The 26,009-nt window shown below is 47.0% G+C and overlaps 10 protein-coding genes and 1 non-coding gene across 11 annotated transcripts; 6 read left to right on the forward strand and 5 right to left on the reverse strand.

Annotated features, from left to right (window-relative positions):
• The first annotated feature begins 726 nt into the window (after nucleotides 1-726).
• On the forward strand, nucleotides 727-5,861 carry C8R40DRAFT_737888 (uncharacterized protein). The gene is made up of 5 exons (XM_046236050.1): nucleotides 727-1,983; nucleotides 2,037-3,824; nucleotides 3,883-5,444; nucleotides 5,497-5,618; nucleotides 5,677-5,861. Exons 1-5 carry the CDS (start codon nucleotides 967-969, stop codon nucleotides 5,751-5,753), a joined length of 4,566 nt encoding a protein of 1,521 aa, XP_046080604.1. The 5' UTR covers nucleotides 727-966; the 3' UTR covers nucleotides 5,754-5,861.
• A 1,267-nt stretch (nucleotides 5,862-7,128) lies between these two features.
• On the forward strand, nucleotides 7,129-8,217 carry C8R40DRAFT_1176657 (uncharacterized protein; the record flags this gene model as incomplete). Its single annotated transcript, XM_046232549.1, has 1 exon — nucleotides 7,129-8,217. One exon carries the CDS (start codon nucleotides 7,129-7,131, stop codon nucleotides 8,215-8,217), a length of 1,089 nt encoding a protein of 362 aa, XP_046080605.1.
• A 315-nt stretch (nucleotides 8,218-8,532) lies between these two features.
• On the reverse strand, nucleotides 8,533-10,190 carry C8R40DRAFT_1130588 (NAD-P-binding protein). Its single transcript, XM_046229176.1, has 8 exons — nucleotides 10,022-10,190; nucleotides 9,883-9,968; nucleotides 9,733-9,823; nucleotides 9,358-9,675; nucleotides 9,177-9,300; nucleotides 9,110-9,126; nucleotides 8,879-9,058; nucleotides 8,533-8,827 (listed from the first exon to the last, which is right to left on the reverse strand). The coding sequence occupies exons 1-8, from the start codon at nucleotides 10,178-10,180 to the stop codon at nucleotides 8,798-8,800; spliced, it is 1,005 nt and encodes a 334-aa protein (XP_046080606.1). The 5' UTR covers nucleotides 10,181-10,190; the 3' UTR covers nucleotides 8,533-8,797.
• Nucleotides 10,191-10,205: 15 nt separating this feature from the next.
• On the reverse strand, nucleotides 10,206-12,119 carry C8R40DRAFT_1155298 (aryl-alcohol dehydrogenase). The gene is made up of 9 exons (XM_046229597.1): nucleotides 11,958-12,119; nucleotides 11,859-11,900; nucleotides 11,557-11,812; nucleotides 11,421-11,502; nucleotides 11,140-11,370; nucleotides 10,943-11,093; nucleotides 10,686-10,886; nucleotides 10,456-10,631; nucleotides 10,206-10,397 (listed from the first exon to the last, which is right to left on the reverse strand). The coding sequence occupies exons 3-9, from the start codon at nucleotides 11,787-11,789 to the stop codon at nucleotides 10,305-10,307; spliced, it is 1,167 nt and encodes a 388-aa protein (XP_046080607.1). The 5' UTR covers nucleotides 11,790-11,812; nucleotides 11,859-11,900; nucleotides 11,958-12,119; the 3' UTR covers nucleotides 10,206-10,304.
• On the forward strand, nucleotides 12,120-14,177 carry C8R40DRAFT_1130596 (WD40-repeat-containing domain protein). The gene is made up of 7 exons (XM_046229177.1): nucleotides 12,120-12,375; nucleotides 12,437-12,490; nucleotides 12,547-12,619; nucleotides 12,681-12,787; nucleotides 12,839-12,946; nucleotides 13,153-13,245; nucleotides 13,309-14,177. The coding sequence occupies exons 1-7, from the start codon at nucleotides 12,146-12,148 to the stop codon at nucleotides 13,988-13,990; spliced, it is 1,347 nt and encodes a 448-aa protein (XP_046080608.1). The 5' UTR covers nucleotides 12,120-12,145; the 3' UTR covers nucleotides 13,991-14,177.
• Nucleotides 14,178-14,413: 236 nt separating this feature from the next.
• C8R40DRAFT_1176661 (succinate-semialdehyde dehydrogenase) lies at nucleotides 14,414-16,837 on the forward strand (the record flags this gene model as incomplete). Its single annotated transcript, XM_046232550.1, has 15 exons — nucleotides 14,414-14,623; nucleotides 14,677-14,740; nucleotides 14,794-14,855; nucleotides 14,914-15,000; nucleotides 15,051-15,132; nucleotides 15,183-15,249; nucleotides 15,304-15,503; nucleotides 15,555-15,650; nucleotides 15,709-16,181; nucleotides 16,251-16,337; nucleotides 16,411-16,451; nucleotides 16,517-16,529; nucleotides 16,602-16,612; nucleotides 16,668-16,726; nucleotides 16,782-16,837. 15 exons carry the CDS (start codon nucleotides 14,414-14,416, stop codon nucleotides 16,835-16,837), a joined length of 1,608 nt encoding a protein of 535 aa, XP_046080609.1.
• Nucleotides 16,838-17,375: 538 nt separating this feature from the next.
• On the forward strand, nucleotides 17,376-19,341 carry C8R40DRAFT_738173 (uncharacterized protein). Its single transcript, XM_046236052.1, has 9 exons — nucleotides 17,376-18,044; nucleotides 18,099-18,203; nucleotides 18,260-18,400; nucleotides 18,456-18,485; nucleotides 18,544-18,620; nucleotides 18,680-18,778; nucleotides 18,831-18,891; nucleotides 18,939-18,955; nucleotides 19,007-19,341. The coding sequence occupies exons 1-9, from the start codon at nucleotides 17,468-17,470 to the stop codon at nucleotides 19,109-19,111; spliced, it is 1,212 nt and encodes a 403-aa protein (XP_046080610.1). The 5' UTR covers nucleotides 17,376-17,467; the 3' UTR covers nucleotides 19,112-19,341.
• A 472-nt stretch (nucleotides 19,342-19,813) lies between these two features.
• Nucleotides 19,814-21,178, forward strand: C8R40DRAFT_738579 (uncharacterized protein). The gene is made up of 4 exons (XM_046236053.1): nucleotides 19,814-19,974; nucleotides 20,030-20,300; nucleotides 20,368-20,534; nucleotides 20,588-21,178. The coding sequence occupies exons 1-4, from the start codon at nucleotides 19,965-19,967 to the stop codon at nucleotides 21,067-21,069; spliced, it is 930 nt and encodes a 309-aa protein (XP_046080611.1). The 5' UTR covers nucleotides 19,814-19,964; the 3' UTR covers nucleotides 21,070-21,178.
• A 1,450-nt stretch (nucleotides 21,179-22,628) lies between these two features.
• Nucleotides 22,629-22,700, reverse strand: C8R40DRAFT_t266. Its single transcript has one exon. It is a non-coding gene; the product is annotated as a tRNA-Met (tRNA).
• Nucleotides 22,701-22,811: 111 nt separating this feature from the next.
• On the reverse strand, nucleotides 22,812-23,152 carry C8R40DRAFT_1176663 (uncharacterized protein; the record flags this gene model as incomplete). Its single annotated transcript, XM_046232551.1, has 2 exons — nucleotides 22,812-23,002; nucleotides 23,059-23,152. The coding sequence occupies 2 exons, from the start codon at nucleotides 23,150-23,152 to the stop codon at nucleotides 22,812-22,814; spliced, it is 285 nt and encodes a 94-aa protein (XP_046080612.1).
• Nucleotides 23,153-23,817: 665 nt separating this feature from the next.
• C8R40DRAFT_1074036 (uncharacterized protein) lies at nucleotides 23,818-25,339 on the reverse strand (the record flags this gene model as incomplete). Its single annotated transcript, XM_046226664.1, has 6 exons — nucleotides 23,818-23,993; nucleotides 24,043-24,182; nucleotides 24,333-24,465; nucleotides 24,734-24,799; nucleotides 24,893-25,143; nucleotides 25,230-25,339. The coding sequence occupies 6 exons, from the start codon at nucleotides 25,337-25,339 to the stop codon at nucleotides 23,818-23,820; spliced, it is 876 nt and encodes a 291-aa protein (XP_046080613.1).
• Nucleotides 25,340-26,009: the final 670 nt, after the last annotated feature.

A 26,009-nucleotide genomic window follows, 5' to 3' on the forward strand; every position in this document is an offset into this window, starting at 1 on the left:
TGGACGTCGTGACGAGGAGAAAGGCGTATAAAGCGAGTTTACATGTCGGGCAAGGCGCCGCCGACAGGTCCAAGGGCGTTATTAGGCAAACAAGGACAACAAGGACAGCAAGGACAAGTACCGTCAGGCGAGTAAAAATATTGTTCTATTTCTATGAGCTGGACTAAAGCTACCGCTTACCAGCCCGTGCAAATCATCTAAATCCACGGCAACCTTCTGGTGTGACTAGTAATGGTGGCCCATCGTCGTCGTTACCGTCGTCATCTTCGTCTTCATCGCCTGCTGTGAACGCCAGATTTGGAGCGCCGCCGCCTACAGGACCTAGAAGTTTGTCAGTAAATGGACCTTCTCGAGGAGGAAAGAGCAAAATCTCTGTTAACGGACACAATACAGGCCGAGAAAAGGAACAAGGCTCCGCGAGTCCTAATGGAAATGGAAATGTGAGGTCTAATTTTTCACTCGAGACTACATTCGCTGACTTTGAAACTTTCTTATCAGGTCTTACCACCGGCTCGTTTCGCCATCTCGATCCCAACCAGAAAACCAGAGTCGACTGTTTTACCAAAAAGTTCTATACAGCTGCGAGGTGAAGCATTTCAAGTCCAAATTCCCAAAGCGCCTCCAGAACCAAGCTACGATCCACCACCTCCACCACCACCTCCGGAACTTCCTCCCCCACCTGCTCCGTCTGAAAATAGTCCACCACCACCACCACCACCAACAAATTCTCCTCCTCCACCTCCTCCGCCAACAAACTCTCCGCCTCCACCTCCGCCACCAACAAACAGTCCTCCTCCTTCACCACCTCCGCCACCATCAATAGCAACTCCTACAGGTCCAAGAATACTTTCTGCAACATCTACAATACCGACGAAAACTTTACCTACTCACAACGCTATTTCAATCACGCTCCCGGCTTCGCGGGCCGTGCCCTCCGCTGCGACGCCTACTCCTGCACAAATTCAGATGCAGCCGCCACCTCCACCTCCAACACCACGTCCACGCTCACCGCCCAAGCCTTCACAACCCAAAACATATTCACTTCCACCGCCGCCTGCCTGGCCTCCACCTGTAGACCAACTTCCGTCCGACGTACGCGCACATCGAGTCATCTATGATTCTACGGTGGCGCTGCTTCCCGCTCACGATTTGATTAGCAAGGACAAAGACTTGAGGGAAAAGGAAAGAGAGGCCAAGATTGCAAGAGATCGAGCTTTGGAACGCGCTGCATTGACCTCAGGATATGTTAAACTCGGCGTGAAGAGCCAGAAACCAGTTGATCTCGGGCCGAACCCTGATTTGGACACGATGATGATGGATATTGATTTCAGTAAGGGTGAAGGCACGTCAACAGGGGCCGGTACGCTTGCTGGAGCTTCGGCACTGGGCTACAACGGATACACCTCAATTGGTCGTCGAGGAAAAGACAAGAGTTCGAGTTCAGAGTATTTCGATGTCCTAGCTGCGGCGATCAAGCGTGCGAAGAACCAAGTCTCATCTGAATCTTACCCGCGGATTACTGGCAAGGGCAAAGGGAAAGAATCAATCATACGCTACGAGGGCCAGGTATTAGAAGATGGAGAATGGGTGTGGGTGCCAGAGGAGGAAGTTGCTGACTTCTCGACAAACGCGGTATCACCAATCACCCCCTCGATGTCTTCTTCAGTTTCAGCATCGCTTTCCGTGTCGTCTTCAGCATCCGCATTTTTGGCTAAACTTCGCAGCAGTGAAAGCGTGGCAAGTCCTACTCCTGAGGGTCTGAGCAGAAATGACAACAGTGACGAAGCACGCGGGTATTGGGTATGTGAGAGAATACCCGTACCCCGCGATCCGAGACGAACGATGGTCAAGGATAGGGACAAGCCCGTAGTAGGTGAGGATGGGGCGCAAGTCATAGATGTGGAAAAGGAATCTCAATTGTTATGGTTGAAGGATCGAGAAAAAAAAGTCAGATCACAATTTTACATGCTTGATGAATATGAGGTCGGTCTCGTTAAAGTTCTGAATTGATTTTCCCGTCGTTGACCTTCGTACAGTATGACCACCTAACATCCACCTCGCCCCCTCCTCCCTGCAAAGTCATCATTACTAACATTGCCCTCCTCACCCCAACAAACGTTCTCCGTGCCCATTTCTCTCAGTACGGCAACATCATGAGCTTCGAACCACAAATCGATAAGCAGAACGGCAGCTCGCTTGGTATTGTGTGCATACGATACCCTACTCACATTGAGGCAAAACGGTGTGTGGAAAAGGAAAACGGGCAGAAAAGGCCTTGGGCTGGGGCTGGGTATGGTCCAAATGGTGTTGGGGGATATCATGATCATGGACCAAACGGAAATATCAAAGGAGATGCTGGAGACCAGATACAAGTCGATTTCGATGGGACTGGTCAAAAGCTTGCTGCAGTGTTGAAAGAGTTGGATGACAGGAAGAATGGAAGGAAGAAAGCAGAACCTGCGCTCCCAATTGTGCCTCCGTTAGCAAACTCGAATATGAACAGTGGAAATTCGAGTGTCCGTGTTCCTGACCATCAAACACCAACACAGACTCAGACTTTGACGTTCAAACTTCCTTCGAGCTTACCTCCCCGTCCTTCAAGCTTACCACTTCCTCCACAGTCGAATTCAATGTCCGGTTCATACTCCCCTGTTCCCTCTCTACCTTTGCCTCCGTCATCGTCTTCTTCTCATCAACGTTCAGGTCCCCCGTTATTACATCCGAGCCTTCCAATGCGTCCTATATTGGATACTAGAGATAGTAGAGAACGGGAACGAGAAAGAGAGAGAGACCGCGATAGAGACCGTGAACGTGACAGGGACAGGGACAGAGAGCGGGATAGAGATCGTGACCGTTCAATACTTGCTACTCCTGCTTCAGGTTCCGCTGGTCCTTCTTCAGCTCATGGCGGGTCCACGCCGCGGCCGAATGGTTCATCGTCTGCTTCCGCTGTGCCACTACCGTCTTCATCCTCCTCCGTTCTAACAAGTAAAACAAGTAAACTCCCAAATATTCCTAGCAAACCCAGTGGAGTGACCATCGCTACAAGTATGAAAGCTAATCCTCCACCTGCACTGATAAAGGCTAGGGCTCATTTGAAGAGGAACGCGCTGTTGAGGAAACCTGAAGGAGAGGAGGATCCAGCAGGACTAGGTAACGGCAATGGAACGCCGGTGCAGATTCGCCTGGAGAATGAAGCCAAAGAGAGGGAGGATGATAGGGAAAGAGAACGGGACAGGGAAAGAGGAGAGAGGGGTAGGGACAACGATAGAGATAGAGATCGGGACAGGAGACGCAGTACGGATAGGTACGGAGAGAGGTTACCTCCTTCGCAATGGAGAGCGGACAGAGAAAGAGAGCGGGAATGGAGGTCAGGACGAAGCCCAAGTACAGACAGTCGAGATAAGTATGGATCTGGCCGGAGAGACAATCGAAATCTTCGTCGGGATCGAGATCGCGGTGACCGAAATCGTAGTCTGTCGCCTTATGATGACGGTAGGACGTACATTCCCGGGAATACGAGGTATGGTGCTGGATCTGATAGATGGAATCATCATTACCGTCGCCACGATCGTTCTCCTCCGCCCTCGTATTCAAGGAGAGACCGTTTTTTGCGCAGGTCACCCCGGGCTTCTAGGTCTCCTTCGTCGGCACGGCCCACGCGGTCGATGGGTTGGGAGAAGGATCACGGAGATGTTCTTGAGGAGTTGGGGAAAAGCAAATTTCCGCATCTTAAATTAGAGCCAGATGCAGGAGGACACTTCCCTCATCAGGTGCAGGAAGAGGATGTCAAGGCTCTCCTGGCAAGTTTTGAAATTGATAAGGTGTGTTTTACTCGTCTAGAAATGTGAGTGTACTGATGTCTTTGATTCCCATTGTCAGGTCTTGAAATCCCTGCAAGGAATTTTTGTCACTTTCGCGAAAGACTCTGCTCGGCGGGCTGCTACCTACATCAATGGCGCTGCAGAAGCGAAGTTGGCTTTTCTCAAAGTAAAGGCGACCGCTTGTGCTCCTCCTATTCCTGTCAAAACCACCTGGACTGACGAAGAGATGGTTCTCAAAGCCAAGGAAATCATCACCGATGAACTCAAGAGTGCTTTGCAGCAGGATATCTTGAGTAAATACATTGGTCCTCAGTTGAAGACAATGATCAATGAGCTTCAAAATTACCCGTCTGTGGAACTTGGGACAGTAAAAGAGTCTGGTGTTTCGATGGTGGACCAAATCAATGCGAGGCAGCTGGGGCTCGTAGGGTTGTCTTTCAAAAAGCAGCGAAAGGAGAGGAAACCTGTAGTAGAGGAGATTGTTCATGAGGTTGATGTGGAGGAGGAGCAGGATGAGGATGAGGAAGAGCGGCCTCCAAAGAAGAAGCGGAAGAAAGACGTCGTTTTACCCAAGAAGCAGAGGAAACGCGTGCTCGACGACGAAGGCGAGTCGGAGGTGGAGTCAGAGGACGGGGACGAGGATGTCATTCCTGCAGATGAACGCTTCAGGAAGAGACCGCTCTCTGTGGAGTCTGAATCTGAAGCTGAAGAGCCCGTAAAGAAGAAGTCTAAAAAAGAAGAGATCAAACGGAAAAAGAAGGAAGTGAAGAAAGTTGGCAAGAAAGACATTCATGATCATGTTGTTCTTCCTGATAACGAATATGACGCTCCCGCACTTGATCTCCGGCTTACTCCTGGAGCAGACTCGTTGATCGCTCCGTCGCGCTCCGTCACCCCTCTTGACTCCCGTGTGCTTACAACTCCTCCGCCTACGCCGCCTCCTGTTGACCCAACGGAGGGTGTTTGCGATGACGACGAAGATCTCTATTACGCCAAGCTCGTTCTCTCAGGACGCGTACCGTCAGATGACAAGATCAAAATCCTTTCTCCTCCTCCAACCCAAGAGACAGACGAAGGTCAGTCCCTTCTCCGGAAGCACGTTACTGGATCCGCCCGCACGGAAGGCTTTTACAAAATCACGCACGCTGAAAAGGCTGTATATGTCACTCAGTACCAAGCGAGGACAACGAACGCCGCAGCTGCTGCCGCCCAAGAAATTCTTCCCGAAGAAAGCAAACCTCAGCACGTTACCTCATCTCGTTCTAACCGTGCTAACGCTCGTCGTCGTGCACAGGGTCTAGAAGAGATCAACCAGGTTCAACGGGCCGTTGCTCTTTCCAAAGGAGAAGCAGCAAGTGAACTTACGTTCAAATTCAACCAGCTGCAGACGAGGAAGAAACATCTGCGTTTCGCTCGTTCTCCGATTCACGACTGGGGTCTTTATGCAATGGAACGAATTGCGCGGGGAGAGATGGTTATCGAGTATGTGGGCGAGGTTATCCGCGCACAGGTGGCGGAGAAGAGAGAGAAGACCTATGAGCGCCAGGGAATTGGCAGTAGTTATCTGTTTCGCATTGACGAGGATTTGGTCGTTGACGCTACCAAGAAGGGCAATCTTGGGTTTGTTTTGTTGTCTTCTCCATTAACAATTACTGATACCGATTCCCTACAGGCGTTTGATTAATCACTCGTGTGACCCCAATTGCACAGCGAAGATCATCACTATTAGTGGCGAGAAAAAGATTGTAATATACGCCAAACAGGATATTGAGCTCGGTGACGAGATCACCTATGGTACGTTTTGTTTCTCTTCTTCTCTTATGTCCAGACACAATCTAACCTTTCGAAATAGATTATCACTTTCCATTTGAGCAAGACAAGATTCCTTGTCTCTGTGGCTCAGCTAAATGTCGTGGCTTTCTCAATTAGAGACGATTGCATGGTCCTACCTAACTATTTCGCTTTCCTCAACCATCTTCTCTCTTTGCAAACATCTCATCTTCTACTGCTTTGCTGTGATTCTATTTTCTATCATATTTTTTTCGCCACAGTTTGTATCTACTAGTTTGTTCCGGGTAATGGTTTGTTCTTTATCAAAGCATCCACTCATCATAAGTACCTACTTACCATAGCTCTATTTTGAGGCTATACTGTCCTTACAAATTCAAAGGCTGCAGCAATGCAGTGGTATGACCGCAACCTTACCCAAAAGGACACCTTTCCACTAGCAGGAGCAGATGCCAAGGTGATGTGGAAATCTGTTGGTTGATGGTGACTCGAAAGGATTTCGACTCTAGCATTATCCATGTTCGTGGAGGAGTCAGAAGGTAAGTTTTAGCCCAACTTGTCCCCTGGTTTCAAGGCGCGCCATGTGTGAAGGTTTGTGTCTATACACTAAGGGTAGGAGAGGGCTCCCTCACCGTTTTACCGGAGGCATTTTTTGCGACTCGTGTAAGAGGCTCTTGGCCCACTTTTCCTTTCGTACTCAATCTGCAATACCCGTACTTTCCACTCCAGAAACGAATCACAGGGGCGCCAGCCTCATAGCATATATCTATAGTGACTGACCTAACACGAACACTTACTCCAGGTTGCGGTCGGTGCTGTGCCAGTTGAAGCCAGAACAAAACTAAGCACGACCACGATGACAACCGGGATCATACAATCAGTACAATTTACGAATTACTGTGCGCACAAGGTTTTTCCTCCAGAGCAAAGAACACTCCTGACAATGTACAGTGAGTAAAGGTAGGTATCTACATGTCAATTGTATAAATTTGAGGTCTTGCGGGACTGACAACGTGGAACAGAGAAAACAAAACAGCCTGAGTTCCCTCAAATACATTTGCTTGCATAGCATATAATGCAAGGCCACACAACACAAAGGGCCCCACCCACCGCCGACGGGATGAAATTTTTCACTCGGAGTCGCCTCGTTTTGCGGGAAGACAGAGGAAGACAGGCGTGTTCAACACGTAGAGTCCTGTATGTACATGCATAGATTTTTTCCAGTCAAGTCAAGGCTCTTTAATCCAAGGCCGGACCGTGTACGAAACTAGAATCGGCGAAGAACCTTCTGAACTTTTTTTATCGGGTTTTTTTATTTTCCAGCTTGACAACGTAATTTGTAATATTTTCACGTAACCACCGTCGTTACCAAGCTTTTTTTGCCTAAATGGGTCTATGAACCGACGCGACCCTTTTGTCGCGTTCGGCGTCTTAAATTAAACACAGCCCCCCCTCTGGGTCCCCCACTCTTTTTTAAAATCCTTTGTTATCTGGTTCAACTTGTGTGGCGACCAACATGTCTTCGTCGTTCATCTCGAAATCCCCTGGGCCATCGTGTATTTGTCATTCGTCCAGAGGTTCAAAACCTCCACAACTAGAACTCAACCTTGGTTCCATCAGTCCTCTGCGTATATTATCCGGATACGCGTTCAAGGACTTTGAGAATCATTGTGAGCACGACATGGCGCCCTCAGATGAATCCGAATCTCTGTCGTCGTTCGAAACTTCGTCTTCTACCTGTTCATCTCCTAGCCTAAATGGCTCTTCAGAACATTTAACAATTACCCTCCAGTCTCTGGTAGACGGAGGGGATGACGAGGCAGGCTGCCGGAAAGACACAAGACCTCTGCCGCCTGTTCCCACTTCTGCTTCTACACTTTGCCCTACACCAGCTATTTCTCCCAGAACGCGACCGCTCCCTCCTACTCCGCATTTGAAGACAGAAGATGTGGCGATTTCCGTAACCCTTGCAACGCCCTTGTCTTCACCCATTCCTCCCACCAGTTCACCTAACCATCTTTCTCCACCGAGAGTACGACGTCTACCCACTCCTTTCATATCACCTTCTATCCCACGACAGCCTTCCTGTGACACACTTTCAACCTCTGACTGTCACTGTTTGACCGCAGATAGCCCTCCGAGCCCCACTTTGACAATTGAAGGTCTATCCCCTGAAGCTGTCATACATCGTCGTCTGTCCAAATTAAGACGTTATCTGGGTGAAACAATACCCCATGACTTGGTCCCGGTTATTTCCTCTGCGCGCGATCCACGAGCTGCGAAAGACTTGCTTGTGCGTTTGAGCAGTTTCTCGGGATCAGAAAACACCATCCATGAACCAGCACTAGATCCTGTCGTGATCTCACAAAAATTGAAAGAATTGGAGGCTGATGAATCTTTGTCTGACGACGAAGACGAGGATATCGTGTTCGTCGAAGCAGAGTCCCCTGTGGAGGGATCAGAATCTTGGTCTGCTGGAGGCGATATTTCTTTCCGGGCCGCCCCTTTGCATCGATATAGCAAAAAATGGGTCTGGGAGAAGAAAGGACGCCGACGTGAGGAGCAAGATTATGCGTATATCCTGCGCGCGCTTCGATCGCTTTGATCAAATCATTTAGAATCAAGCTTTGTTTTTATTTTTCGTCGCTTTCATGCATGACTTCGCATCACCATCCTTACATATGTACTTTTACCCATCCACATTGTCTGCGTCTTTCCCTGCATTTCCGTTGCCCGTTGCATCTTTTTCAATTCGACTTGGAACATCATGACATACACACACACCATCTTCTTGCATTAACCTATAATTTGCTTATTACCTTCGTTTACGAAGTATTATGATCCAGACCGCGCATATAGCTCTCTATTTTCTGGATTTCATGTCGTAGTTTCAAGTCTGTGACCTTATGTGAATCCCAAACCCTTTAACATACTGGATTATCTTCACTTCCATAATTCATCAATAATTGCGGGAGCAAAACTCAGCACATGGTCAAAGCTGGCTTTACGAAGTCCAAATCAGGACAAAGAATGTACGGTACACTTTCCTTCAGGTACATATACACAACGCGGCTTAGCGCGGCAGATGATGAAAGGCAGTCATGAGTTACAGCAAGCATATATCGACAGTCCTTGAGCAAAGCAATAGTTTGACTTTCTTCCAGGATTCGTTGGCTCGAAAAACATCAATACGAAGACGGGTGTTTCAACAATGTCTGGAGGATGTAAGCCTGAAGCAGACTTGATACGATCATTGATGTACTCACGCCACCGTCAATCAGCACAGTCTCTCCGTTGATGAACCAGTTGGTGATTAAACACAGCGCCAGCGCACCGACATCGTGTTTTGTTCCACCTGTCTTTACAGTCGGAATTTCGAATCCCCATTTCTTGTCGGAAGGTGCGACCGCAATACCAGCTTCGTTTGAGTGTCCAGGTAGCGACATCTATGAGGAGTATCAGTTATTCTATATTAACCATTCTTCCATCAGGCTCGCCTCAGTGGGAAAAAGCCCTACAAGATTTGGTCAGTTTTTGCTTCAATATGACGATCGTGGGACTGACCAGGTGCTATCCCATTAACCCGAATGCCTAAGGGAAGCAGCTCATGTGCCAAAGAGGAAGTTGCATGCCCAATGGCGCTTTTACTGAACATGTATGGATACGAACGGCCAGATGTGGCGGAATCCTATAATCATGTTTCCGATTATTTCGTGGGGCTGGGGATCCGTATAAAATATCCCACTTTGGTCCACCCATTCATGCTACTTGTCATAATCACTTGGGGTACGAATTTCTTCGTCACTTCTTCGTCCGAATTCTTCCACTTCTCTAGCAGAGGTAGAAACGCAAAGGTCAACCAGTATGCGCCGACGGCATTGGTATTGAGAACGTTGTTGAAGTCTTGTGGCTCGATCTTGTCGAAGAAAGCCGAGACGTAGGCTGCGGCAGAGGCTTCAGAAGGAGGGACGAATTGACCTGCCTGTATACCGGCGTTGTTGAAGAGGACAGTAACATAAGGCTGGACTTTTGCTACTTCTTCTGCAAGTCTCTTGGCTTCAGTCTATCATATGTATGTAAAGTTGAGCCACATTCCACAGAATCTGAACAAGTAACGTACCTTGGAACTGATATCACCTTCGAGTCCGTACATCTTACCACCAGATCCAGATTTTAAATTGGTGCTAGCATCGTTGTATATGCCACAAATCCTATACACAACGTATTATGTTAACGTTTGGTCATTTTTGAATCATGCGGAGGTTCCTACCTATCAAGGTCGGCTTGTTTAGGTCCAATTATGTACACTGTGGCCCCATTAGCAATCAAGGTCGAACTTATCATCAGTCCGATACCCTGCGAGTTGACCTCTGATCTTGATTTGGAATTCACAAGTCGAAACGACTTACGCTCCCACCACCTGTTACAACCGCGACGACATTCTTGAGATTGAACAGATTCGTAGCACATTGCCCCTCCAAGTCAATTTGCGTTGACATTGCGTTCTCAGATCTTGGGTACTTACAAAGAGAAAGCTGAGAAAACAGAACACGAGCTGGTGACCTCATAAGTTATAACAAAACGGAGGCGCGTGACTGGTTAAACTTCTCAGAGAACGAAGTCCTTTACTTGCAATTCAGGATACAGTACAGTCAAAACTATCTAACCATTTCAAATTCCATGCACAAAAAATCAATCGTGGACGGGTCTTATAACGGATGCCACAGGAATAGCATCAATGGTTGCGATCATCTTTACTGGTCGCGGATATCCACTCGGGTCACCCTTGTGAATCAAAGTGAGCATCTTTGAAAAAAACATGCGACTGAGTCAAAGTACACACCAAAGCGTCCGACGGATAGCCCTTATCGAATGCCTTCAGGTTATCTAAGTAGTCCATTTGCTCCTTTGAAAGGCTAATTTCCAGAGCTTCCAAATTCGAGTGTAGGTGCTCAACTTTTCGCCCCCCAATAATGGGAAACATGTACGGGGCTTTATGAAGGACGTATGCGATCGCCACTTCAGAGGCAATTTTGGTTACTGATCAAAGACGAATAACGTCAAACCACTTACGGGCATTGATATTCTTGACTCCAATTTCTGCGGCTAGTTTCTCGAGACCATCACATACTTTTACTTCATCGGGAGTACGCTCCCAGGGTCCAAAGAAAAATCCCTGTCTTCCTTGTTCTCCACTGGTACGCCGTTGCTCTTCTTCAGCCGTTGTTCGAATGTGACCAGCAGCAAGAACGAAATAGAGAGTGAGAGCGATTCCTGACAAGAACGGGTTATTAATTAGGTACGACGAAATAGCAAGTATACGACAGCACCTTCATGTTGACACATAGGAAGAATCTCTCGCTCTATGTCCCTTTTGAGGATAGAATACGGCGCTTGATAAACCACAAATGGAGTCTTGCCAGTTGAACGAGCATAATCATTGGCCTTCACCACAAGCCAAGCAGGGGCATTCGATATACCCTGCAGGCAGGTGAGCAGATAATGTGAATAAGAAACTTGACCCTACCAGGTACAAGATTTTTCCTGCAGCTACCAGATTGTGCAGTCCGTCCATAATTTCTTCAACGGAAGTATGCATATCCCAAGCATGGACGTAAAATATATCGACATAATCTGTACGCAGCCTTTTGAGGCTGATATCGAGACTGACGCGCATTGATTTCAGGTTGTTGCCCACGAAATTAACTTTTTGTTTCGCTAAAGGAACGCCCCTCGTGCGGCCAGGAATGTTTGTATACTTAGCTTCATGAGAAACGAGCGATTTGTAAAAGGGAATAGCTTTCCTACTTTTGTCGCAATGATCATTTGGCTTCGAATATCACGCTGTTCCATCCATTCGCCAATGAATTCCTCAGATGAGCCCTCTTGACTGTGGGCATGTATCAAACAACGTGAAAAGGGCATGAACACTGATTCCACATACTAGATGTTGGCAGTATCAATCCAATTTCCTCCCGCGTCGTAATATGTGTCCAACAGCTTGAAAGAAGATTCTTTATCCATGGATCCGAACATCTCAGACCATTGATCCCCAATACTCATTCCACCTAGACAGAGTGGCGAGACATGCACGGAAGATCTCGAGGAAAGTTGTCGGTAACGAGCGAGTTTCTGGTGGGGACCAGGAGGAAGCTCAGGTTGGAAGATACTACTCATCGTTAAAGAAATCTAGAGAAAGTCTGGCCGTTTTATAGCGCACTCGGAATGGAATCGGATGAGTCCTACCTCTCATCGATTCTCATCACGTATCCACCGATTTGTCTTTGTCTAGCAAACATTCAATCTTCTCAATTATTCGAAGCGGCAAATGCAATAAAGACAAACCGATTTGAACGTCTCTATACGTCCTCTTGCGTGAACACCTTCAGCTAAGACTTTCCGTTTCCATTGAACGAACAGCTAGAAGCATCAAAGCATGAGTAGAAAAAATCGGCATGTGTAATGCGGCTTGTCGAGTCGGTCCGGGGACGAAATCATTTTTTCTACAATTTCAGCCTGCTCGCTGCTCTCAAATGTCGGATGTCTCCATAGGTTCACAGATATTTGACCTAGTGTTCCACCCTTCACATGCAACTGTGTACACTGCCCTTCTTTCTGGTAAAGTCAAGGCTTTTGCGTATGATCACCATGGACGCACCAAGGAAGTCTTTTCGATTAAACTTTCTCAAAAGTCTTGTCGTGGGATTGCAATAAATGAAGATGGGGGAAGATTATACACAGTTGGGAAGGGAAAAGGAATACAGTGCGTTGATCAAAGTCATTTTCTTACGTGCCCTTTGATGATATTGTCGTATCTCATCTAGTACTATCGACACAGTAACAGGAAAGCTCATTGAAAGTCGGGCTAAAGCACATGAGTGAGACAACTCCCGTCCCCACGTTTGCCTAAGAATACCCAATCATTCACTGGAAGGATTGCTATCAATCGCGTAGAGAGCGTTACGCCGTGGCTGTTAACTACTGGCGATGATGAGGGAGTTATTAAGGTCAGTTCACGTTAGCACCATAGGCTTGTTCGAGAGATAACACTGACCTCCCTGACCACAGCTGTGGGACCCAAGGAAAAAAGAGCCTGTGCGGAAATACACCCACCATTTTGACTACATCACCGATTTCTTGTGGCTTGATGACAAGAAACAGCTTGTTACCACTAGGTATGATATCAATCTTCGGTGTTAGGCCGTACTGAACTTAGCGTCCTTTAGTGGTGACGGTACGCTTTCAGTGATAGATGTTCGGGCAAGGACGTCCGAACCTTTTGCTCAGTCCGAGGATCAAGAGGATGAGCTACTTTCCATTGTCCCCATAAAAGGGTAGGCGTTGATTTCGTATTTTCTCTTCATTTTTCGGTTTGGATTTTCTTGGGCGCCCCATCCTATCATATTATCTCTTCGGTCGTTTTGCATTTGTCCGCCGCGAAATGCTTGGACGATACACTTCACCCTCGATTTTCTTTCCGCTGTTGTACCTGTGCTTGGTGTTTCATTTTCTACTGTGGCGCTTACTATATTGTGAATAGCGCTACTAAGGTTGTTGTTGGAACCCAACTCGGAATACTCTCAGTCTTCAACAGGAGCAGTGGATGGGGTGATTGCGTAGACCGCATACCAGGGTCAGTAATTTTCATACCATCTCATGTACTGAAGTTTTGTTACTGAGATCGTATTATATGTAGCCACCCACATTCCGTGGATGCCCTCTGTGCGCTTCCTGCTTCTCTACCCAATGTAGATCATACGAGCACCATTTTGACTGGCTCATCCGACGGTTTTGTTAGAGCTGTCGGTGTCTTCCCCACAAAACTACAAGGGGTCGTCGCGGATCATGGTGAATGGCCGGTCGAAAGAATCGCAATCGGCGAAGGTTTGAACCAGCTGACGCTGGACGATAGCGAGAAAGAGTCCGTCGATGCTCGAAAGCCGTTCAACGCTGGTGACTCTGCAGATACTGATGATGAGAGTGACGAACTCCCAGAAACAGGGCAGTTCTGGGTTGGTAGCGCAGGCCATGATGAACTTTTGAAGCTTACAAACCTCGGACACTTCTTCAATGGGAAAGTCCCGGAGGATGGGATTGACGAGCGGCAAGATGACGAAGATACTAAAGGTATTCTCCCTTCTGTGGAGGATGAGCCGGCAGGAAGTGTGGGGGAGCCTGATAATGCCGTGCAACACTCTTCGAACGACATTCGTCAAGAACCTAGCAACATCAAGGATTCCGATCCCGACACTGACACTGAGTATGAGCTTGCCAAACCGAAAAAGCGAAAGAAGAAAGAGAAAGATCCTCTGTCGCTCAAGAGGAAAAAGGGGAGAAATGAAGTGGAAGTTGAAGGAGCGTTCTTTGCTGAGCTTTGAGTGCTGTCGCCAAAATAGTTCACGGATGCGTATTCGAAGGACTGGTCACTAGTGCTTCAGGATACCTCGTGTCCCTCGTGTCACAAACTCAGTAGGAAGTACTGTCTAATAGAAAATCACTTTTCGACGCGAACTGAATTGATTGGAGCCTGTTGGAGCTGCTCTCAGCCAATGAAATCCCCTCGAAATATGCTGCTAATAAGCTCTAATATAAAGCCTGAGTACATACACATGATACTATTACCACTAACTTCGCGAAGGCCCTGTCCTCTTACAAAGTCGCGAAGCTCTACACGTGATCCTTCCGTTCGGATCTTCGACTTTGAACCGTTGAACGTCAATGAAGTTTGAACGCTTCAATTGTGACTGTGTATACCCTGCCTTGCAGTCTTACTACGAGGTGGTTGTTGTAACTCTCTCATCATGATCATTGCCCCACGAGCTGCAAGCACCGGAATACGTGTGCATCTGAAGCGTCGCTTGTCATCTAGAGCTTCCGGTATCCTCTCTGCTTTGAACATCCCCTTGAACAAGGAACTCAGTGGGGTATATGATGGTCAATGGAAGGGTTCGGGTGAAGTCATCGAATCAGTATGCCCTACAACTGGGGAAGTTCTTGCTCGTATCAGAACCGTGCGTACAACTCCTGAATCGGAATAATCCCCGTAAATAATTCAAGGCTTCAGGCTTCGCCTGCAGACGTATCGGAAACCTTGACGAAGACTCGCGAGGCCTACCTTCAGTTTCGTGGTGGGTGTACTCAGCGTCTCAACACGAACAGGATAACTTCACTGCCGCTCCAGATGTTCCAGCGCCACGTAGAGGCGAAATTTTGAGGCAGATCAGGGAAAGACTTGCCAACAAGGTCCGACCAACTTTATCCGACTGATGCATGCGCTGTCAAGTAATGTTCATCTTTTCAGCGAGAGGAGTTGGGTGCTCTTGTCACTCTGGAGATGGGCAAAATCAGGTCTGAGGGTGTGGGGGAGGTTCAGGAATTCATTGACATAGTCTGTTATCTCTTTCTTCACACTTAACTGAAATCAAACTGCTGCTCCAGTGTGATTATGCTGTAGGATTGTCCAGGATGATGAATGGAAGGATTGTCGCGTCAGAACGTCCTGGGCATTCTATTCTCGAGGGTTAGTACATGTCATAATCATCTGGTATCCCTTCACTAAATTGCTTGCAGTGCCCAATCCCCTAGGGGTGGTCGCCGTCTTGTCCGCGTTCAATTTCCCTGTGGCTGTGTATGGATGGTCTGTATCCGTCAAGCCAAGCATATCCATGCATTAATCATAGTGGTTGGACAGGAATCTAGCCTTGTCTTTGGCAGCGGGGAATGCAACGATCTGGAAACCCTCGCCAACCACCCCATTAACGTCAATTGCGGTGACATCCATTATCGCTGAGGTGCTGTCGAAGAACAACCTCCCGGGTGCACTGGCTGGACTAGTCACTGGCGGGCAGCCTGTCGGTGAGGTGCTTGTGGGCAGTAAGGAGGTGGAACTAGGTAACTGTGGACTGTAATCTGGAATTTGTCAGAGATGAATATTTCCCGCAGTATCATTCACGGGCAGCGAGCGTGTGGGCCGTATCGTGGGGCAGGCTGTCGTGTCCCGGTTTGGCAAGTCAATCCTTGAACTGGGCGGAAACAATGGTCAGCATCCAGAACTCATGAATACACTTTTTTTTGAAACTCAGTCGCGCTGTTTTAGCTTCAATTGTAATGCCAGACGCGGACCTCTCTTTAGCGGTACCCGGAGTATTCTTCGGCGCTGTTGGTACAGCTGGCCAGCGATGCACATCTACCCGACGTCTTTTCTTGCACCGCGACATTGCTCCAGAGTTTCTCCAGCGACTTCAGAAGCTATATGCTTCCCTTAAACCTGGTGATCCTTTGGACGATAATACTCTTTTGGGCCCATTGCATACCCCTGCTGCGGTTAATCTCTATGAGAGTACCGTTGAATATTTACGTTCCATCGACGCTGACATCTTGTTCGGAGGAAAAGGATATGAGATGACACCATATGACGGTGGAAATTTCGTACAACCCACTATCGCGGTCCCTAAGTCTGTCGAGATGTCAGACCGCATATGGAGCACCGAAACGTTCGCACCAATCCTAAATGTCGCTATTTTCGACGAACTGGAAGAGGCTATCCGATGGAATAATGCAGTACCACAGGTGTCTATTTTTCACGCTTATACTCTTGCTTCTATTTTCCATTTTAGCTGTTAACTTAACTTCTATCAGGGTCTTTCCAGCAGCCTCTGGACTCGTGATTTACGAAACGTTGGGAAATGGACGGGTCCTAGTGGATCTGACGCTGGGATCGTCAATGTCAGTGCTCTCACTTGTTATCTGTCCCATATCTATCTCACGGATGGGATTCCGCTGCGGCAATTCCCCATAGGTCAATGCAGGGACATCAGGTGCTGAGATTGGAGCTAGCTTGTGGGTGCCTGTGTTCTGCAACAAGAAACAACCTGTACTGACATCCCGCATCTAATGTGTCTCAGCGGCGGTAATAAGGTAAGTCATCACGGGATCCACTTGCAACGAGAGAAGAGTACTGGCAGTTGAATCCGACACTTTCACTTCCAGAGTACAGGATGGTACGTGTCACATCAAGCTCTCTTATGTATGGATTCAGTTGAACTCGCCCAACAGGGGTCGAGAATCTGGTGGCGATGCTTGGAAACAGTATGTTCGCTGGAGCGCCTGCACAAGTACGCTATTTGCGTCGTCCTCGAGATGCCAGGTTTTGATTGTTTGCATTGACAGTCAATTTTTCGAACGAGGCTCCCCTTGCGCAAGGAGTCAATTTCAACATTGAATGAACTGGAGAAGACATGATTAAGTAAACCTATAGCATATTACTCACAGCAGCGTCGGTTTTACTCACAGGTAAGTAATAAATGGTATGTATGCGAAGGTCGGTACAATTCGGTACAATAGAGTAAATTGAAAAACAGTGCTTGTCATAAACATTAAGGGTGACTTGGTCGTGGAGGTGTATAGTTTCCCGTATGTTTTCTTCTTCTGATAGTCTTGATCCGACATCACTCTGTATAGAGTGCAATAGTTCCAAAAGAAATCAGCAGCATGGAATACTTCTGAATTTATCAATGCCATCCACGCTGAAAAGAGACAATTGTGGGAGCTGCGATGGCCGACAGGATAACTCGAGATCTGATTATTTTCCACCTGTTCCCACTTCGATTGTAAAGGTTTCCAAGGCCAAATGCAGACATCCCCGATTGATTGAATATAACCATCAGGCATCAGGCAGTGCCTTGCAATACTGATGCCGACTTATAAGCAGAAGCCGACATTTCCTTTCAAGTTTCAGAACATCCTCGCTAATTTTTTCTCCCGTCTTTTTTAAGCCGTGCTAAAGCGGTCAAGTGTCGGTTTCTTGAGTTCCTTGCATCCACTATCATCATTCCATTTCTTTAATCCTACACATCATGTCCGTTACCGATGATCTACCATGGCCCGAATTGGGCAACGTATCTCGAGGCGCCACTCGAGGAAATCAAGGGCAGAAGGGGGTATTAGGACCACCAGACCGTGACGGACGGTGCACTCTCCAGTTACGCGTTCAACCGGGGGTTTTAGCAGTACGATTAAATCGTCAAGCCAGCGACTGGTATAGGACATTGGATAACGAAGTTAATCGCGCTCTAAAACTCACTAAAACCTACTGGCGAAAAGCAAGAAGACGTCAGGACTACGACGCGCGGGCTGATCAAGATCATATGGAGCTGCATGAATGGCTGCAACAGTTAAAGGACAAAACAATGTCGCATCTAGAATTGCTTATGCAAAAAGGCGATATACAGGGACCACCGTACACCATGCCCGATGACATCGAATTGACATTTTTGCGCAAATTTATCGAACGCCAGGCCGCAGGAATGCCCCACAATCCACGTCTGCGCAACGGCGCCGACCCAGGCTATATCATTCGGGCCCACTCAGTAGATTCAGGATCCCCCGATCCTTCAGACCAAAATTATCAAGACCAGAGGAATCGAGGTGTCGGTAAGCATGGGTATCGTTTAATGATGTTTGATTCGGATCTCATCATTGCGACAGACCCAACAGAGGCGGTTAACAATCATATGTCTATGGGTAGTCGGCCTTCCGACTCGCCTACTCTACGGAATCCCGACTCTCTAGCTCAGGAAGCGACTACGTCCAGTAAGCTATGTGCAAGTCACCTTTATCGCCGTTCCTGATTCCCATCATAGAACAAGCGCTTCAAATATCCCGCGCAGCATTGGCTCGTGCCCAAAAAGATACTCAAGATGCGTTTTTACGCTATACTGCGTGCCTTGACGCCGAGCGGCAAGCAAGACAATCAGTGGCCGCGGCAGAGAAACGTCGGGATGATGTTAGTACGTCGATCCGAAGCTAATCCTTCGTTTTTACGGTTTCTGAGCATCTTCACAGTGGCTGCTCTTTTGTCGATGAACACAGCTGGTCTGTATGATGGCTTGACATACCTTCGTGCAGATCCTAAAGAAGTCGTTTTACATAGAACAACGATCAAGACAATCTTCTGTGTCATTAGAAGAAGCTCAAGCTGCACATGCATTAACTCGTTATCATAATGAAGTAAGTACCGACGTCCGCTAGTTTTGTACCCAGCCATCGTTGACCATTGCTTGTACCAGGCTCAAGATTTCAAAAATAGGTCCAATACTAAGCCTTTGGAATGGGGTGATGCTGAGACACAAGGAATCTATGCAACTGAGCCTATGGCTCACCTCGAAGTAAGCGGTACTAGGTTCAATGAGTTGGGATATCTCTTAAATCAGGATCTAGAATCATGGGCGCATTGTCCGAAAACATTCACGGACTTGGGAAAACGGCGGGCAATTACAAGGCATGTTTTCTATGTTGGTGTTGCGCTAACTGTTGATCATTTCTTAGACCACCAGTATGGCGAGGTACTTGGGCCTGCGCAGTTAAGATCGCCCCCGTTGAACTCCGATTTCCAGGATCTCAGTGGCTTACCACCGCGAAAACGCATACACCATATGATTCCAGGATACGATGTGATGAGCAACCCACTACAGGCGCAAAACATGACATTACAGCCATGAATTCTTGGACCTACCATGCATTGCTTACGATCTACATGCGCTAACATTCATGATATTTATTGATTGTATACTAATTCGCATATACCGCCTTCTTAATATTTACCCTGTATAGGACGACTCCATCGAGTATATGTACCGCGTTGAAGTCGTCTTTTGTACTTATATTAACCAATTACTTATCTTTTGGCATATGTAGTCAGAACATCATTCACATGAAACTTGCATCGTGTTCAGTATTCAGTCATTTATCAGGAAGGAATATCAACATCTGTTGGATATGATGCAGTCAAAAAATGCCTTGATTTCCGGACTGGGTTTAGTTGAACGCTGGATTTGGTCTGAGTCAGTCTCAATCCTTGGACATGGAACGCTGCGACGATCGCGGGCTATACACTGCTACTTGGCTATACTTGAGGAGTCAGTTAATTAATTCCTCTTGGGCGCTTAGTGGAATATCGGTAAGCGCTCATACCAGTCCCTTTCACCCTCATCAAAAGACAAAGAAAGCTTCGGCGCATCGTGCATTATGCCATGCACGAACAACGGTGTGACGACTGCTTTGGACAAAGTCGGGCGTAAACTTCTTTGTGGCCTTGGCTGATGGATTTGCCTATTGTCGCAATCGATTAATCAGGAAGGCCCAATATTCTTGAGGCCCGTTGTCCCCATTGTCAAAGCTGCCACCTCTTCGGTATATAAGGGCGTATCTGGTGCTCTGATCATCGTGCTACTCAGAATCTTCAAGGACTTACTCGTCTCTTGACAACTCTCTTTTGCGTCCTTCACCGGAACCACACAGCGTCCCTTAAGCTTCTAGTCCTCCTAAAGTATCTCTCACTGGTAAAATTCGTCAATGTCATCCAGCAAGTCCTTGTTGTCTACCTCCTTTTATAACATGAATTAAAGAGAACCCTATAGCATCTACTCCGACTTGCTGGAACTACGTTCGAGGACATTGTTCTCTCCGAAAATGCAAATACTATCACCCAACGGATATCTCTTTCCAGAGTCCCTTCGCAACTTCAATTTCGAAGCGCGTGCCGAATGAAGTAGACGAGAATTCTTCAACGAATTGGAGAGAGGCTTCACTCACTACGCCTATTCCGTACACGCCTGTCGCCTGGAAAACCGCACCTTGTAAACATTTCATACAGACTGGAAGCTGTGCGATGGGTAACAGATGCAAATTGTAAGTTTGTTTTCTTCAGTTCTCTTTCATGAGAATACCGAGTTTCACTACATTCCTCGTTGAATAGCATTCACGATTCACACCTTGTCCGTGGTGACAGGGATGCTCGTTCTAATGGACGCTTGATGAAGGAAAGCATTACATCGTCAAATGCGCATTGTTGGTCGTATGTCCAAGGAAAGTGCAAAAACTCTTCCACTTGTCCCTATTTCCATCCGTCGAACCCAATCCCTTGTAAGTTGATATATTACGCTATTTTAAGTTTATATCCAGATTGACTTCTTCAGATAAAAAATATACACCTTGCCTCCTTTGGCCAAAATGCCCGGCGGGAGATCATTGCTCGTTCAAACATCCGAGACCATTGAAAGAACCGCTCCAACCTGCCGCCAGTAATTCTGCGACTGTCCTTTCATCGGTTACGTCTGCCTTGGAGTATCCTCGCTTTACATGTCACCAAGATGATTCTTTTGACTCATCTCCCTCGACCTTGCCCCAAATTGCGTCCCCAGTGCCAAAGTACTTTGCAGGCTCGAGATTGAAACTTTTTGACAGCGACTTTTCTGGAGATCTTTACCAGCATCCTCATTTCAGCCCCTCATATAACGCCTATGGAGGAGTTGCATCTACTCCTTTGGCATATGGTGACCGCACTGTCTCTAAAGCTCAGTTTTTGCAGTCGGGGACCCCTCGCTTCCAACCTGGTCATGCACGTCGTATCAGCGTCCCGGTGCGGAATCCTGATACCAATGTGAGAATCGATTTCTAAAGTTCCAAAGGACGGGAGCCAACCTTCAGCGAATTATCCGGATTTTCTATCGAGGATAATCCGATTCAAACCCCTCAGTAGTCCTTAGGACTACGGTGGTTGTTTCTCATGATCATTTTGTACTTGCCATTTTTCCCAAATAGACTTTCTTTCTTTCTGATCATCCGTGATCCGTCTTCCTCATACTATACTGTGGTACTTCCTTGCCCTCGCTTCAATTAATTCCATCTACAAGTTGTATACCTCGATCCAGGATGTGCCCTTACATAATCTCCACCTACTCCAAGCAAAGTCGGTACAAAGTCGGTATAGTGTATTTCCACAGAATGATACATGTCGGATTAGACATATGAACTTACAGTTCATTCCAATTCTGAGTTCTGTCACTGATAACGTTTCAGGGGATGCAGTTAGGATCGGCGATCATCGTCGTAGTCTATAGTAACGAGAACGGGAAGGAACAGTGCGATATAGTCTGATATTATCATAAGTGAAGGCTGTAGTATAGGAATTAGTTTCAACGTCTTCTTGACTTCTTGATTTCATCAATCTGCTTCCCGCTCACTAGCGGATCGATGTCCCGTTATGTGACTTCATATGGTCAAGAGAAAAAGTGGTGGTATCATTAATACGGATGGGTAAGGATCACTATTCACCGGTGGAATTTGGAGGATAATAATAAGTAAACTCTAGGCACTCCAATCGCCTGGTCCATGGGAAGTGTAGCAAGTACTCACTGAGAAGAGCGTAGGGACGGAAAAGAATAATGATATTTTCCGTGACGCCTCGGAGGGAAACTTTACATGAGATAAACAACCCAACAACACCCCCATCGATGGCTCGCAACATAGAGCACAAAATATGTATTGGGGTATGTAAGGATATGTATCGTATCCTAAAAGAACGGAGCTTACAATTTCAATAATCATTCACTGTTGAGGTAGTCGCATCCCCACTTGTAACGATGTTCGATGAAAGCATTATAGCTACGATCCTGAGTATAGGATCCCGAAGTTCATAAATCATCATCATCAGGCACAGCTGCAATTCCGAATGTTAAGGTTCGAGAAGAAAGCGGAACGCTGAGGCCTACACCGTGCGAGGAGGTGCGAGGAGGTGCGAGGCCCATACTGAACATGAGACCGGGCCGCTTAATTTCGCCAACACGATTCCGGGGTAAGAATACTTTGCATATAAGAATTTGTAACATGGGTTGAGTTAGACAGAATTGGAATGGCGTGCGCGGGAGGATCGAAGCTCTTAGCTTACGTTCTCATGGTGGCCACCAAAAGCCACCAAGTCCCTTCAAACTCCAGGGTATAATATCTCCGAAAAGAATCGGACTGTTTCCGACGTGTAGATGTCTTTCCGTCACGGCCTGCCTTAGATAGCCAGGGGCCCCTCGGGAGTTTGACATAGACTTGAAGCAGCATCGACAACCTGTCACTCCATAGAGGAAAGCGGAAGCCCGGTATTGTCTGGGTACGTAGACCCGGAACGTCCCGGAACGTATGTTGTTCAAATTAGCGTTCGAGGATACAGATGCCAAAAAAATTCTCTAGCAGCAACTTGTTTCGATCAAGTGACCTCGGGGTTATGGGCCCCGCGCGCTACCACTGCGCCATGCTGCTGATACACAAACTGGGTACTAAAAATAGAGAATCATGACCGGGCTTCAACGTTGCAACGTCCAGCAGCACAAATCTTCCCATACAACTGATTTGCACACGAATGCCCAACAATTAGCTTGTAGCCTGCGGCTCTTTTGGACCTGGAGATACAAGCATATTGGGTGTCGGTTCCATCTGCTTCTGCTCCTGCTTTTTAGCGGCATCTTCAGCTTTCGATTTCGCCATATCTTGCCGCACTTGGTCGTCGAATGTGTTTGGGATGGAACTGGAACGACAGCAACGGCAACACGAGTATGGCGCGACTAGGGAGAAATTGTCATAAAGTCAATAACACACGATGAGGGGATACTAAACGCACCGGTGTCACACCAACTCGACAGAGCGGAAAATAGACCTATGCAGCAGCAACCACAGAACATGGAAGCGCAATCTCCACCACCATTGTTGTCCATTTGGATGAAATGGATGGAAGTTGAAAATATTTGAATACGTGCGCGAAGGACGTAAGAGCCAAGGTTGTATGTACAGTATCGAAGGAGCGTGCAAATATTGAACTAACAGGTTCAATCCACGTAAGGTTATATCGTTTCGTTAAAGAGGCTTAGACCTCGGACCTTTCCTCCTTCTTCGTTCTCCTTCGCAACTGTGCTACAGAGAAGACTCTTCAGGCTTGGATGGTGAGGATGAAGGCAAAGGCATTCTGCTGAGCGAGGGCCGGGAAGATACCAGAAGATAACCTCGATTCAAAAAAATCTTTTGCTTGGCGTCCCGACGTTACTGAACGGCTGTTCATGTAAGTTGTAACTGTAACACGACTCCTTCAAGTTTTGCAGCCCTATCACGAAACCCGTGCATGAACGAACAGTTTACTAGTCCTACAAGTACTACGTTACATCGAGGCCTACTTCTTGCGGTTGTTCAAGGCCGAATCAAACGATGCAGAGTCAAGTGCTTCCAGCATATACATAGAAACTTTAGGAGAAAAGCACGCCCATTGTCCGGTGCACTTCGTCGATACCAATCATTATAAATGAACATGGAACGGTGAAGAGACCTGATGCAAGTCAATAAAATGCTACGAAAGCAAACGTTTATGAGAGGATCACATTAGACAAGTCTATTCAGTAGATGCAGGTGGTTTAGAAACGTTCATATTGGGTGTTGGTTCCATTTGCTTCTGCTTTTTGGCGGCGTCTTCAGCTTTGGACTTTTCCATGTCTTGCCGCACTTGCTCATCAAATGTGCTCGGAACAGAATTTGAGCGACAGCAAGAACAACAAGAGTACGGTGCGACTGTAGAAGATTGTCAGATAATATCAGATAGAGGAGAATAGACACATACTGGTATTGCACCAACTCGACAATGCAGACATGAGTCCTACGCAACAGCAGCCACAGAAAATCGAAACGCAATCTCCACCAGCATCATCGGGCATTAGAATGAACGAAGTTGAGTTGAGTTGAGTGCAGTGCAGTTGAGAGCTAGAATTCGAGAGGATGTAGAAAGTAGGAGGAAAAAGGAGTTGGTTGTAAGATCGGTACTTAAGAGGAGGCGAGCTGCGGTAGATGAGTGTCATCATTTTCCTTTAAATGGCACAGCACGTTTTCATAGACAGATGCTCCCTCACTCACTACAGGTGCAATGATGTATCATCATGGAATGATTCTTGACCAATCAGCTCTTCTTTCAGACATCGAGGAGCCCATGTAACCTTCAAGTTGACATATATCATCTTCATTATTTCCAGCGGAGGAGAACAGGCACCTGTATGGTAATTTTCTGTAAAGGTTATTGAGCCAAGGGCGGAGTCAATCTCACGGGAGGGGAAGACAAGAGGTATAAAGAGCATATCAAGATAGAATGTGTATCAAGACGTTGACGGTTATAATAAAAGGTGACCACCTTACGACATTTGATTCACCTGGAAATGGACGCATTGACAAGTTGAATATCATCTTGTAAATTTATGAAGTTTCCTCAAGTTTTAGCATTGTTCTGCCCATAAACTACTGCATGACCGACCAAACGTTACTGTGATGACTTCGCTCTTTGCTCGCCACATTGTTTACTCGAGCCCAGTCGTTGGGAGTATTCATTTCTGGTAAAAAAAAGTAATACATAAGTTCCATCCAAATAAGCAAGCAAATATAGAGATACATACAATACAAATGATTGAGAGGGTTCTCGGGACCGAAGATAGCATTAGCTTCTTCGTTTTTTTTCTGAGCTCGTGTTTTGGACTCGACTTTGGGTTCAGCTTCCTTCTGTGGACTACTGTGTTCAATGGGCAAGTTCTGCTTTTTGGCACGGTCCCTAGAATGATCGACGTAAGGATCTCCGTGAATGTTCAAACGGACGACGCCAGTGGGTGTTGGGGTCCGCAAATCAGTTTGCGAGGCCGGTGGACCGAAGGACATGGTACCATCGACAACAGGAAGTGTGCTATACGGTCCGTCGGTGACGTTTGCGTAGGGAGGTGGGATGGACAGAGTTAGTCAGTAATGGTAGTAGCGAGTAACGGAACACACGGAGATGCATTTGTCGCCAACGAGATCGCTGTAGGGAGCGCTGTTACCGGTACGACAGTCATCATCGCAACGGCCGCAATAGCGAAGGTAGAAACGGAGATTGCTTTCATTTTGTTTCGGCGTATATGTAAGAGTTGAATTTATCGAAGAAAACAAGACCGGCTTGACTTCTCGAGTGATATGATCGTAGAGGTGGAAATGAAACCTGCTCAGGTGAAGTTATACACCATCTAAATCTTGACCTTTATATCGTTTTAGACGCACTGATTAATTTAGGAAGTGAGGGAATTTTTGAAACTCTTGGACGGGGAAGAAAAAAAAGAGGGGTCACGTATACGAAAGCACCGTACGATGCTGGCTGATGGTCTGCGCACCTGTATCACATATCTTTGTTTAACCGAGTCACCGAGGGGCGAGGCTCGAGACATCTCCCAAAAGACTTCAAATAAGCGCAATAATACGTCCATTCCAGGCAACTCCAGGCAGGGGTGGACAATCGACCAGGGGGTGTTGTCAGGCTTTTTCATGTGTATTGCACAGCTACTGAGGCGAATACGAGCATGGCAAACCGAAGACAACATCCCGATCCTGCTATACATGACCTCCGAATTTGTATCTAGGTTCTGGTGGTTGTGTCTTACCCAGATACAAGTGTAGGTAGGATGTTAAGCCTGTGAGTATGTAAGAGTAAGGGTAAGTTAGAAAGATGAACACAAACATACCTTGCACTATGTATGCGAGTATGCAAGCGTACATGAATACTGTTGTTCATCCAGCAGC

The sequence above is a fragment of the Lentinula edodes genome, assembly GCF_021015755.1.
Source record: "Lentinula edodes strain Le(Bin) 0899 ss11 chromosome Unknown C8R40scaffold_54, whole genome shotgun sequence".
Lineage (NCBI taxonomy): Eukaryota > Fungi > Basidiomycota > Agaricomycetes > Agaricales > Omphalotaceae > Lentinula > Lentinula edodes.